This window comes from Rhynchophorus ferrugineus, unplaced genomic scaffold (genome assembly GCF_030347505.1).
Source record: "Rhynchophorus ferrugineus isolate W39M unplaced genomic scaffold, kcgeb_rfMv2 rfM10, whole genome shotgun sequence".
In the NCBI taxonomy this organism is placed as follows: Eukaryota; Metazoa; Arthropoda; class Insecta; order Coleoptera; family Curculionidae; genus Rhynchophorus; species Rhynchophorus ferrugineus.
In genome coordinates this window covers 593,015-607,860 of record NW_027472589.1, presented here as the reverse complement: position 1 = coordinate 607,860, position 14,846 = coordinate 593,015, and the positions used below count along the sequence as shown (strand labels likewise).

At 33.5% G+C, this 14,846-nt stretch overlaps 1 protein-coding gene across 4 annotated transcripts in view; it reads right to left on the bottom strand.

The window, feature by feature from the left end:
- The window catches only part of Dscam2 (Down syndrome cell adhesion molecule 2), a 125,333-nt gene extending 112,908 nt beyond the window's left edge, over window positions 1-12,425 (bottom strand). For 3 of the 4 annotated variants that reach the window (XM_076416905.1, XM_076416907.1, XM_076416904.1), the window contains exon 1: window positions 12,166-12,425. In XM_076416905.1, the coding sequence (XP_076273020.1) occupies window positions 12,166-12,214 (49 nt within the window). In that variant the 5' untranslated portion in view covers window positions 12,215-12,425. The remainder of the gene's footprint in view (window positions 1-12,165) is intronic. The other variant, XM_076416906.1, reaches the window with a different exon arrangement.
- Window positions 12,426-14,846: the final 2,421 nt, after the last annotated feature.

Genomic DNA, 14,846 nt, shown 5'->3' with positions numbered 1-14,846 from the left:
ATATCGAATGACAAAATCCATGTAATATTGATAGTCAGTCAATTATCTATAACACGACTAGTATTGTAAAATCACTCAAGGGGCTAATATATAAGTTACTAGCGACCCGCCCCGGCTTCGCACGGGTGCAATGCTGATACTAAATTAAATTCACTACAGAAAAAATATGAACGTTGTATATAAAAACATAGCGGCCCGCTCCGACTTTGCACGGGCATAAAATATATATGCCTATGTCACTCAATGAAAACATGATTAAAATCGATCCAGTATTTTTGGTTCATTCATTACTGCCCTTGGCCTGCACGCATTAAATTTGGAGTAAAACAATTCCTCTTCCCCTATACTTACTATGAAGATTTCCTGCTATCTCTGGAATATCTAAATTCATACAATTTTTATTACATTACACATTTTTAAACGCAAATTTTAAATTTGTAATATCTCCAAAAATATTTGTTTAATTTACATGCTGTAAGGAACCATATTGATCTATATTAATTGCACACTATATTTAAGGTACTTAATTCGATAAAGATTAATGCCGTATTGCTTAAAATAGCTTCGTAAATAAGCCATTTTCTCACGTAAAAAGTAAACAATAAAATGGGTTAATGTGGGTTATCCCTAAAAGATAAACATATACCATCGCGGACTTTTTTGTAGACCTTTTTATGGTGTACAATACTGTAGTACATTAATTTGATCTAACTCGTAGGGTTAGGCAGCGTTTTTGCTAATTGCTAAATAAGCCTAAAAAATAGGTTAATTTACGACATCACGTTAGAAACCTCTAAAATTAGCAATATTGCCTTAGTATATTATGCATGTATTATACATATAAACCTTCCTCTTGAATCACTCTATCTATTGAAAAAAACCGCATCAAAATCCGTTGCGTAGTTTTTAAAGATTTAAGCGCACATAGGGATGTAGGGTCAGAAAAGGCGACTTTGTTTTATACTATGTAGTGATAGTCAGTAAAAGGCTAGAAATATTATTAGCCAATATACCTGGTATAGTATTCGGTATTGAGGACTTTTATTTATAATGTACTAAATACATTATATGGAAATACATATCCTATCAAAAGTACTACTATGAAAATATAGCTGAACTCATATAGAGTACTCAGTATAATGAGGACTTTTATTTATAATAGATATCTTTATACATATCTTGACTTTTATTTATAATATATATTTATAATACATATCCTGTGAAAAGTACTACTGTCGAAATATAGATGACCAAATTATTTCAAACTTCGCTAGTTAAAATCTAGACACATGAACGACAGATACATTTGAAAAAGGACATACAGTGTATGTATTTATAACACACTAAATACATTTAATCGAAATACACATCCAGTGAAAAGTACTGTCATGAAAACGACCAATACTAATCAACATATTAGTGACTTAATTTATAATATATTAAATAGATAGTATAAATATACATAGTATGTAATAAGCATTATCATGAAAATAACAAATGAAGATGGTACAAATATTGTGTAAAGAACTTATGGTGCTTGTATATACAATGTATAATATACAGTTCATCTAAATATAGATCCACTATCATAAAATTGATAAATTAAAATTAGCAAATTCCTAGAAGCTTTGTTAACTAATATGCAAAATGTATATGTACAGTACACATTGTAAAAAAAAGATTTTTATTTATAAAAAGTTCTATCATGAAAATAATGTATTATTTTCAGGCAAGCAAAAACCTAAAATATGTTCAATTAATATACTAGGTACATTTTGGCAGTGTTTATGTTTAAAAAACTTATGAGGTTTGTATTTTTAACCTCCTACATACAACTTCTATAAATATACAAGATATGGGAAGTACTGTCACAAAAGTACCCATAAAACTTAAATAGATTAAATAATTTATATTTCATATGATTATGGACGAAAATAATAAACTTATAATATACTACGTTGTTTATATAAAATCATTTCGTACTATTTTTACTCCGGTGTAATAGTGGGTATTTATAGCAAATTATTAGGCAAAAAGGGCAGATAACATCTGTATTGACAATACAATAACTACATTTAATCTAAATATACATCGTGTCAAAAATGCTATCACGAAAATGATCATCGTCAATTTTTTATCATATTTAAATATTCATAATTGATATTCTGTTTACAATTATGATAATATATATTATTTAAATGACTTATGGAGATTTTTATTTAGCTGCTAAGTCCTAAGGTTTAAAAGAAATGCACACACAGTAAAAAGTTCTATCATGAAAATAATGTATTATTTTCACAAAGACATGCGAAAACCTAAAATATGTTCAATTAATATACTAGGTACATTTAAACAGTATCTATGTTCAAAGACTAACTTGTGAAGTCTGTATTTATAACTTCCTATATAAAACTTCTAAAAATATTCAAGATATAAGAAGTACCATCACGAAAGTATCCATAAAACTTAAGTGTATTAAATGATTTTGCATTTTGTTTGATTATAAAATGACTTGAATGAATTATTTGAACAAAATAATACAAAATTATAATGTATAACGTTTTTTTCTATAACATAATTTTGTACTACTTTTACTTCAGTGTATCTACTGATTCGATAAAGTTTTTCTGGCCTTCGATACTGTAACAATACGAGTTTTCTGCGGGGGTTTTCAGCTTATCCGTTGTTCTTTCTCGCGGTTGTCGCAATTTCCCGGCTAAGAGATCGGACTCGAGTCATCGGGGAGCTCTTAAACGGGTCTAGTTTCGCCGTTATTAGGAAGGGAGTACGGGAAATAAAGCTGACTTAATAAAGGTTTTCGACGGCGGTGGGACCGAGGGGGCTCGTTTATTGCTCCGGAGAACATGCGGTTCATCTACAGTTAGCCTGTTTAAAAAAATATTTATCCAAATTGCGTACTGCAATATTCATGTTCGCGCCGACAGAAAAAGAGAGAACTATGTTAAAACAGGACATTTTCGGAGATAATTTTAATGGATAATGGCACGTACTTTGCAACGTATAACGAAATAAATATAAAGGTTATTTGGCAAGTAAACTTGCTGGATATAAAAGAACCTATTATTTATCTTCTAAGTTCAGCTCTTATCTTCACTGATAGTGATTCGAATTATTTTAATGAACCTCTGACTACCACTGGTTCGTCTTTACAGAACTCGCTCAAACAAATTAAGCTGTTATTACAGTTTTTTTGTATATCTCTTTTACTTTGGCAACAATGAGAATTAGACAAACATTTTGTAAGCACTTTTCATATTGCGATTTTTCCCAAATATTCTCATAAATATTTAGGCACTTATCAGAACACAAACGCCATAAACAAAATAATTATGGCACTTATAGTATTTAAAATACTTAATAATAGAATTTGTTTTTAAGAACGTTTTAGAACCAGTCAACTTTTTAACCAGCACTTTTCGAAATAGTATATAGTTTTGGCTTACTAACTAGAAATACTTTTCATGATAGCAATATAGCATCTGCTTAGAAATAAAACGTATTCCTTATTTTTCAATTTCTTATAACCAGGAAAAATACCAGAAGATGTGACCTCCTACCGACCTATAAGTTTATTACCAATAATCTCGAAAGTTTTCGAGAAATTATACATAAAAAAACTAAACTATATAATAGAAAAAAGAAAAATTATTCCAGAAGATCAGTTTGGCTTTCGCAATAAGCATGGGACTATAGAACAAGTGCATAGACTTGTAAACTAAATAAACGCTGACCTAAATGCCAAAAGATATTGTTCGGCTGCTTTCCTAGACATATCTCAGGCTTTTGACAAAGTATGGCATATGGGCTTGCAGGTTAAACTAAAGAAACTTCTTCCTCATCCGGACTATCAGCTACTAAAATCGTATCTCACTGACAGACATTTTATTGTAAATCAAGGCGATGAACATACCGAATTAAATCCCATATATTCAGGAGTTCCGCAAGGTAGTGTACTGGGTCCAGTACTGTATCTTCTGTATACGGCTGATCTGCCCACCACAAAAATAACTACTGTGGCAACATATGCAGACGATACAGCAATCTTAGCATCCCATGAAGATCCAGTCACAGCATCAATAAACCTACAAACCCACCTGGAGCAAATACAATTATGGTTGAAGACATGGCGCATTAAAGCCAATGAATCAAAATCCACGCATATAACGTTTACCCTGCGTAGAAGAACATGTCCACCAGTAAATATCAATCATCGTCAACTCCCCCAAGCAGAGCATGTTAAATATCTTGGTATGCATTTAGATCGACGCCTAACCTGGAAGAAGCACATACTCTCTAAACGGAAACAACTAGGACTAAAATTATATCAAATATATTGGCTCATTGGGCGCAAATCCAAGTTATCATTAGATAACAAGGTATTGCTGTATGAGTCTATACTCAAGCCCATTTGGACATATGGAATTCAACTATGGGGTACCGCTAGCAAATCTAATATATCCATCATTCAACGGTTCCAAAATAAGGTGTTGCGTGCCATTGTTGATGCTCCGTACAATATTTCAAATAAAGTGATACAACGCGATATTCCTTTAGAACCTATAACGAGTGTAATCCAACGTGTTTGTGTGAAGTACATCGAAAGAGTGTCAGTGCATCCCAATGTACTCGCTAATCAGCTAAATATGCGACGTGATAGTGAAGTGCGTAGACTAAAACGTTTAACACCACCTGATCTGATTACTGGACATATGTAGAGTTTAGAATAAGCATTAGAATAAGACTAATTAATTAAGATAATATATTATACAGAAGATTGCTTAATGAAGTGATTTTCTACATGCCATGTATATATAATATAAACAGAAGAAATACTTATTGCCAATAGGGCAGATTGTGGACTCACGAAGAGTAATAAAAAAAAAATTCTTATAAATCGAAAAAAGGTTTTCTTTTAAATAGAATTTATCTGAAAATGCACCAAGTACTTTCCAAAACAGGAAGAAAAGTAGTCAGAATATTGTTAATATTTATAATTAAAGGCATACTGATACTTCATGGCAACTACGTGTCATAATGGTAAAATATAGTTATTACTTAATAGTTTTCATAACTGATGTATCTATGATGCACGTTTTGTAAAATAAACGTAATTTACATCATAATAAAACATCATGAAATATCACAACAAAACGTAATAATAAATACTTTACTGTCTCTATATTAATTATTTTCCGTGATATTTTCGCTGCTAACAAGATGTTACCCCTCCGTTATTATGAATATTCGTTCTAGGGCAGTGAATTAAGGGAATTTCTGAAATTACTATACCGTGTCGGCATTCTAGCGACAGCCGATTCCCCGTTCAATCTTCAGTTATATTTCAGCGCGTTTGGCACACAGCAAAAACGATAGGAATTCTAATTTTTGCCTAGGACATTTTCTTAATGTCTATTAATAGATGAGAATTTAGATACCATTATTAGGAGTGGTGTATTCAGTAAAAAATAAACAGTAAGTCTTTGTAAATATTTTTTTTCACCATTAACTTGACAAAATTTGTATTATCAACATATATATGATCACTGATTTCTACAAAAAAATGGATTTAAAAAAAAAATTGACGGTTGAAATAAAGTAAATTAAAAATGCTCAAAAAGACTTCAAATTTGTATGATACATAGTTGTTTTGGTCGCACTGGGCGTTTTGTATACGTACAAGATTTACTCATGCATGCATTATTTTATTAATTTTGTTTTATAATGAGGCATTACATTGTATAACAAAGTTCTCTAATGTAATTATGTATTGGTGAAAACTCCAACCAAGTTATATATTGTGGTTTCAAGGTAGAAGATTTTGGAGAAATGTTGTTAAATCTTGAACATCGGCAAGTTATTGTTTTCAAGGCCATTCTGATGTAAGTATTTACTATTTTTTACTTTTTTAGTTTTACAAGTGTGTTTGGAGTCAACTTATATTCAATCATGCAGAAGAAAATGAACTTCTAACACTACTAAATGACCACAATATTTTGAAAATACAAGGATTCATTAAATATAAGTATTCAACAAGTGTCTCATCATGATTTGATAACAAACTGTTCGATACTTCGCCAAGCTAAGAATGGATACAATATGATTTTCTAAGTTTTGACCACCTGTTATGTGCGTGTTATGGCAGACAACATTTCTACATACATTGTCTATGCGTAACTATTGTTAGAAATGTTGCCACGGAAGTCAAACAAGGTAAAAGAAACTAAGCAGAGATCTAGTTTAAGAATCCATAGAAGAATTTAATATTTTAAAGCCTGTATAAACACAGATTTTGTACTTGTAAAGTATTGAAGTTTCATATGCTCTTGTAAGTGTTTAATACTTTTATTAAAATAAACTTCAACATTTCAAAGTGTGTAGTTTATGTACCCAAATATTACAAACCTAATAATGGGTAGATTTTTTATTCCATAGATCTGCTAGAAGTTAGGATCATTCATATTTATCCTTTCGTATTATAGTTACTATAAACTATGTAAAATAGACATTTTGATAGCCCTAATTTCAATAATACTACAGACAGTTGCAATAGGGATGGTTAAGGAACGTTAAGTGACGTCAATGTTTCGTAATGCTAATCAGATTGATGTTTGACTTAAGATGCTAATTTTAATTTTTATTTCTACTCGTAATTTAAAAATAAATATTTTTATGTTCTGTATCTGTCGATCATATATTATTATCGTGAATCTGTATTGTTATGATTCTTTATTACAGTCACGATTATTGACGAATGCTATTAGTATAAGAAAGTATTTTCGGTTTTGACGCTTAGTAATATTATCCATTCACATTTTTACCAACCTAAAGGCATTTTAGACACTTTTAGCGTTAAAAAATGGCGCAAATCTCCTTCATCAGGCCCGCATTGAATAGAAGTCATCCAGTCTTCTTCATCGCAACGTCTATTGTACTGCATCCGCGAACATTGACGAATGGAAAATCAATTTCCACTTCTTCGACGTTGAAAACCCGCCAAATTGATCGTCGTTTATCCAAAAGATACACGGAATCATCCGCTCGTGCTTGACACACGAAATTCGTCAGCGTCCGTTCAGCCGTCACCGCACCCTTGATTGCGTCCATTGTACGAGGAAATCCCGATGGAATTTTTGCCGATACCCGAAAAGGAAAAATGCATCTCTCTCGTCTTTTTCCAGTCCCCTCAACCGTTTGGAGTCAGTGACGAAGAGAGAACAGAGTGGGCGGTGTAGCAGCTTAGGAAGAAAGTAGTTTCGGTTTAATGATGTCAATTAAGAATATATAGTGTATCCAAAATAGCAGTGTACTCACGTCATCATGATATATAATGTAACTAGGTTTAGATTTGAAATTCACAGTGTAGTTATTGATTTGAATCATGACTCAGAACCGAATAAAACTTTCTTGGTGTGAGATTAAGTTTAAATGCTGACAATTACAAAGACAGGGTTATAAGAGTGAAAACAACTAAAGGTGAGTACATAACCAATACAGGATAACTGTATAACTGATAGTGTGGAAGATTTATGTGCATATATATGTATGTAATTGTTCTGAATGCACATGAGCATTTGGTTAAAATTATTGAGGGAAGAATTAATACTAACTATTTTGCTGATACGGCAAATATATTAGTGAGAATGCAGTGATTAAATTTAATTTTATCGAGAAAAAAATACACGGCAGTAACAGAAACACAGTGATCGAAGAAAAACAGCATCGAAGGAAACAAGAACGAAACATAAAAAAGTAAATATGTTCTCTAATAAAAATAAAATACATTACTTGGATGTAAAATTATTAATTAGGTAGATTAAGCCTCCAGGGAATACCACAGGTGGTTTGAAAAAGAGTTCGATGTAAATAAACAAAACAACTCTAACCTAAAAAAAATTGTTACTTTAGTTTAAGTCCTTCGATAATATATGCATTATATGTACTACAATGTTAAAATAAATTATATTTTATAACATTTTTGTTTAATTATTTCATTTATATTATAATTTTGTTATATAACAAAGCTAATATAAACTAAACTGCGGAAAAAGTCAAAGTTAAATGCGGCAACATTGCGACGTTTTGACGTTATAAACTTAGATGACGTGAGTTCATTGCATTATTGAATGAACTGTACATATCTATGAAGGCCCATTGGTGTCGCATTAAACAGTTTTCTTTCTTGGTAGACTTTTTTATTGAAAATGAGGAATATTTTAGCTGAGTGGTGAATACCGGAGGTAAACCGATGCCGTATCCATCAATGCATTAACGAAACTTCCTAAGAAAACAAATGAATCAGAAAGGAAACAGTAATTTAATTAATTACAGTGGGACTTGTACGTGGACAATCTGGTTTATGTGACAGGACGTGATGGAGATAACGTTCCTGCATATCTGCGCCTAATTCGGTTTAATTGTCCTGCGAGCCCAACTGCAGGCGGCCGGCGTTGCCTCCATTAACCTCCATCATGGCCACCCGTCTCTCCAGGCCCCACCCATGCCAGTTTATTCCGGAGCCTATAGCTTTCTGCATTTTTAAAATGGCAATTTGACTAATTCCTTTCAGTTTCCACGTTGTTTTTGTTAGAATACGTGAGGTTTCACCACGTAAATAAAGAAATAGACAGTAATTTTTATTTGTTGATATATAATCATGGAACTTCGCGAATTTGACACAGAAAATATTTGGTTTCTACAACAGGAAGCATCATAGAAACATAGGACAACAAAGTAACAAGCAGAACTTTGTATGAAACTCAAAAAATGGTAGTGGCTGTTTGGACAACAATCTGAATGATTAATCTACAACAATTTGTTATTATAACAAAGTGAATAGTGCTTTTTATAGCGAATTATAACCAGAAAATTTCTCTATGATATTGTACAGACCTAATTTAATATCTGGTCATTTGTGATCTCATAGAGAACTGAACATTGCGAAAAAATAATTTATTTTTTATCATGTAGATAGAGATATGTAATTCTCATCTTCGAATAACAGACACAAGCTTCCCAGTTAATTTTAATCTAAAAACATATTACGAATACGAAAAATTATGTTATATTTAGAATCTAATACGAAATAGAACGTATATTTATTCCATTATCATGGAAACTACTAGAATGATGAGTGTTATGACGTAAAACACTGGTCCAGGCATATCCTTATTTTGTTGACAAAATGGTGAATACGTTTTGCAACCAATTTATACAAACTGTTTAATAATTCATGGAATTTAAATTTAAACTACGGTTTATTTACTGTATTTATACAGGTCAGTTATTTCACCGTTGTTTCTGAATAGGACCGCCCACATTCGATCGAAACCAACAGCATGGAAAAAACAAAATAATACCAAGACAGTTTGTGTATTAAAATATTTTTCGTGTATAGAAAAACAATTAAAATTCAAATACTTATTAATGAGGCTTGATAGTCTATTTGATAATCTTTCCAGGATGATTTTTATTTTTCCTGATGAATTAACACAATGTTAAAAAAAGCACAAATAAAAATCCATACGTTCGAGATACAACTACAAGATAAAACGTAAGAGCCTTACGAATTTCTTCTTTTGAAAGCGCGAAATTGCATTCGATAGGTGATTTTTTCGCATTCACCATATAGTCCTGATATATCTCCATTAGATTATTATTTAGTTGCTGTTTTACCTTTAGATTATTGTCAAACATTTTTTAGTTGTATGGTTTAGTACCGTTAGTCTTATTTCTAACGAATAAATATCTGTTGATTTTTACATATCATGTTGTCAGTCCCTATTTTGTTCTTTCACATAATAACAATAATAACGTCTAGCCCGTAAGTAAAATTTACAACTCAACACAGCACACTCTTCCTACACTGCTCATAATATGCCCTCATCTAAATCCCTTCCTTTGTGGGCCGCTTATTACTAACTTGTCTATCCTTTATCACAAAATGAAAAATGAGTAAACAAAATTGAAAATGGAGGAAAAATAATTTCGTCAAGAAGTCGCTACCAAGTTGGTGGTTTATAGTACGTTTGCAGCGAAGACTAGACGTCGATGACAGGATGCTTAGAAAACAGATTTTGATTAAGCTCCTAAAGCCACACAGCAGAATAATTATTAAAAGAATCAAGTAAGATTAATATTTCTATTTGTTGATTGTGCAGCAAAGGATCTACAACAACAGACATTGATATAGAAAGCTCTTGCTATAGAAAATTATAACGCATTTTTACTACAAAGCCAGGAGAAAGAATAAATCTGCAATACAACGAGTGCTTGACCAATATCATCAGAGCTTAGTTATTTTAATATTTTTTACATTTGGGCCAATCCAAGTCAACGTTCCCCTCTCAGCAACTAAGAAATACCTCTGAATATATATAGTGATAATAATAGAAGTATTTAGAGAACCAGACTCCAAGATTCTTAGAATATGTTTGTTTTTCTAGTAATTATCGTTGTAAGCAACATCACCATTCATCATGCATTTCATTGTTTATGTTATATATTCTTTAAATGGTGACTTAAACTAATGCAAGTCAATATAAACCAAACCAAGGGTTTATATGATGATGATAATGACGAATTAGCCTATGTATATAGAGATACTAATCAAAGCTAATATTGTAAATTCCACTAACTCAAAATATCGTCAGTTTCCGATGAGGAACAAAAGTTTCTGGTGTTGTACGAACCTGATTTGGTGCCTTGTGATTTTCTGGCCATTAAAGTACAAAGAAATGTTTAAAACTCGTCATTATAATTTGGCACATCGACAATTTCTGGTTGTATTATAAAATAAACTGTTCGTAATCGTAGGTATGATCCTCCATTAGTACTCTGTGCCTTTTTGAATATTTCAAACAAGTACTAAAGGCAATTTAGATGCACATAAACCAAATAGCCAATATGTAATGTTAAATACTCCATTGATTCAAAATATATACGGGTTCCGATGAAAAACACAAGTGTCTGGTATTGTACGAACCTGATTTGGTTCCTTGTGATTTTCTGGTCATTAAAGGACAAAGAGATGTTGAAAACTCGTCATTATGATTTGGCTCATCTGCAATTTCGGGTTGTATTATAAAATAAACTGTTTGTAATCGTAGGTATGATCCTCCATTAGTACTCTGTGCCTTTTTGAATATTTCAAACAAGTACAAAAGGCAATTTAGATGCACATAAACCAAATAGCCGATATTTAATGTTAAATATTCGATTGATTCAAAATATATACGGGTTCCGATGAAAAACACAAGTGTCTGGTATTGGCCGAACCCGATTTGGTACCTTGTGATTTTTTATCATGAAAAATGTTGAAACCCATCAATGTAATTTAGGCACATCTAAGATTTCGTTTAATATTATAAAATAATATTTATTTATTTTTATATATTTTATATTTATTATCGTAGGTATGATCTTATAAAAATACTCTACGATTTTTTTAGCTTTTCAAACAAATAGCCAAGCCAAATTAGGCGCAGCTAAATGATATAGCCAAGGGTACCATGAAAGATAATGTTTAAAACTCGCCTAATTTGAAAGAAAAATTCCCGATAAGAAACAGACATTTCTGGTGTTGCATGAACCTGATTTAGGGTCTCGTGATTTTCTATTCTCATAGGGGAACTGAACAGTATTGGAAGCTTATCAGAATACGATATGATGTTTTTACATACAAATTACATCTGTTCGTCCGTCTATTATCGTCTATCGTCCGTGTAAACCGTGTATTATAAAATAGACTGTTTATTATCGTAAATATGTTTCTCTATTAGTACTGTGTGATGTTTTCAATATTTAAAACAAGCCTAAAGGCAATTTGGATGCACCTAAACGACACATTTTTGGTATTGCAGGAACCTGATTTAGTTTCCCGTGATTTTCTTCTATCATGGGGAAACTAAACAATATTGGAAGCTTATCAAACTACAATATGATGTTTTTATGTACAGAGTGCATCTAGAATATCTAATATTTCATAAAATATTTATTGGCGTATCATCCTGTATTGTTACCATGTGATATTTTCGACACCGTGGACGTATGACCGACCTACGAGCGTTGAGTTCATCAGAACAATGCTCGAATGAACTACCGTGAACAGCGCGGACTGGCGCCAATGTTTACAAACAATAAACTCACCTGCTAGCAGGAAGAGTAGCGGCAAAAACCACCACATAGCGGTCGACATCTGGCGAAATGTCAATAAAACTCGCGAAAAGAGCGTCCGGTCCGCGACGGATCGGATTAGAGATCGGTAGGGGCCATGGTGCGCGGCCCCCCGGGGGCTCACCTCGTTACGGGGGCCCCTGTTTCGGGGACGTTAGTGACGGTGGTGGTGTGGCGGCGACGTAAGGAAGCGGCGCGACATCCTCGTGCTAGTCGGCGAGAGAGGCTGGCGACGTACGCGGAAGACCGACGCGAACTGCCGCCCGAAGAGGGATGCTGATAGCGCGCGCCACCATGGAGATGAGGGGCGGTATTCCCGCCCCGTGTCCCCTCGGCCCGGGCGTCCGCCGCCCCCCTTCGCGTTTCGGCCCCCGGGGGAGAGTCGCCCGAGTTCGTATACTGCCCGAACGTGCTGGCGCTGGAAAAAAATCGTTTCGCTTATTTTAATGAAACCGATCCGGCAAAAAACATAATCTACGAATACCGGCTATCGAAGAAAGTTCGGATAGGGCGAGAAAGTTTCGACAAAATTTCGGTTCGGCCCACACAATTATCATATAGTGGAAGAATTCAGAGCTGGCCAATGTATTTGCCTCTGATCAAAATACAAATTACATAATACTATCTTCCATGTATCTGAAATACCAAAAGGCGTGTATTTGAAATACCAAACACAAAATACAGTACTCTAGTTATTTTATTTGAAATACGAATTACAAAATACTTCATCGAATGTATTTGAAATACGAAATACAAAATATTTTAAGTCGTGTATTTGAAATACAAAGTAAAAATGCAGTATTTTAACTACGTTTATTTAAAATTCAAAGTACTATCTCGTATGTATTTAAAATACAAAGTACAAAACACTATATTGCATGTATTTGAAATACGAAATACAAAATATGTTTAAGTCGTTTATTTGAAATATAATGCAATGCAGTATTTTTTATTTTTATTTAAAATACAAAATACTAAATTGTAGCTAGAATGGTAGAATGACGCTAACATGGTTCCAATTTGTTGCTCCTTTCCGATCTTTCCCATCGTAGCTGCTACGCTGCCATAAAGTTATTTAAGAGTTTCACCTAGGTTTTCGCCCAATAAGTTTTGCATTCATTGTCTCCGATTTTTTTGTTTCCCCAATTGTTCAAGTCCTCATTGACGCCAAAAACAATGATATTGGGACTAGAAAGCAATATCTCTTGGCAAAATATGATTCTTCTATAACCTGTTGAACTTGCCAACATTTGCTGTCATTTTAAAAACATAACTCAAAGTGGTTAAATTTAATATTTATTGCCACAGTTTTTTTAAGACCTAACAAACATTTTAATTCGTCTAACCAAACATCGCCGGTCCGACAAGGCGTCCCCGAAACATTTTGGGATAGGTCTAGTTTCGTGAGGCAGTGTATCTCATCTCAAACTACCCCTTTAGGCACCCGCTGGGTGGTTATTAGGGTAGGCGCTGGATTTTTACGCTTGTTTGATACGTTGCCCAGCGATTTTTTTGTCGCTCTGTGCAGGTACGCGCTGGTGGGGGCAGAACGGGTGGTCGCCGGAGCCCGGGGGCGGGGGAGGCGAAGGCATGTTGCGCGGACGGGCGGCGGTGGGGCGACGGGGAAGTGTCTTTAACGAGCGGTAGGGGCATACGCCGATTGCAATTGTACTGGGCGGTGGGGGAAGTGTCGATGACGGATCAACGGGAGGGGAACGGAGGGGGGACGTGGGGAAAAAACGCCGATTCGGGTTGGAGAGGGAGAGGGTGCGCGTTTTGGTGGGGATATTTCTTTAAGCTGATGCCGAAACAAGCGCGACAAATACAAAAACACGTATCCGCATATTTTTAATGAAATCTGCTGGCATAGTTCGGGAGATAATTTCGTACAGATAGAGGAACAGGTTGAATTCAATAGCGTAATGGTTTGAATAATGTTTGATGCGATACAAAAGGTTGCTGCAATTGTTTTAAAATTTATTTTTATACATTTCCGAAAAAGATTCAAGATGTACGGCTCCAGAAAGACAAAAGCTCCAATCACACCTCAAATCACAGTATAATTACTGTAAGATAAATGTTTAGAATTGCACTGGTTTCAGAATATTTTATATCCTAAACCAAAAGTATCCATATAAAATCCAAAGGTGTTGCTCTTAAAAGAAAGTATTAGTACCCAGAGGCTCATAATTGGTCATAATCTACTCTCCCGTAAAAAAAAATCTGATGGAGTTTTTAAAATAACCTTCATAGAACCCTAAATATCGTGTATAACCTTCTTTCCTGGAGAAAAATTGGTCATCTTAAAAAGGCAATTATGAGAGAAATTGGCACGGTATATATTATTCGAAATAATGTCCATCATTTTCTACAACTTTTCATTTGTTTCTGTCAACATCCAACCATATGAAACATTTACAAAATATGTTTTACTATAATAAGTTACTATATACTTCAACTCCATTTTTGGCAGATGTTTACTCGAACCCAATTAGAATATGATTCGAAATACATATTTATATCATATTTTTTACCTATATGTCCTTGTTTCTCATTTGATTTTTACATAAATTGTATGAGATATAAATCGTGGTAAAGTATTAAACAGTCAGTGCCGAGAGATCATCCTCGATGCTTATATATTCTAGTCACGC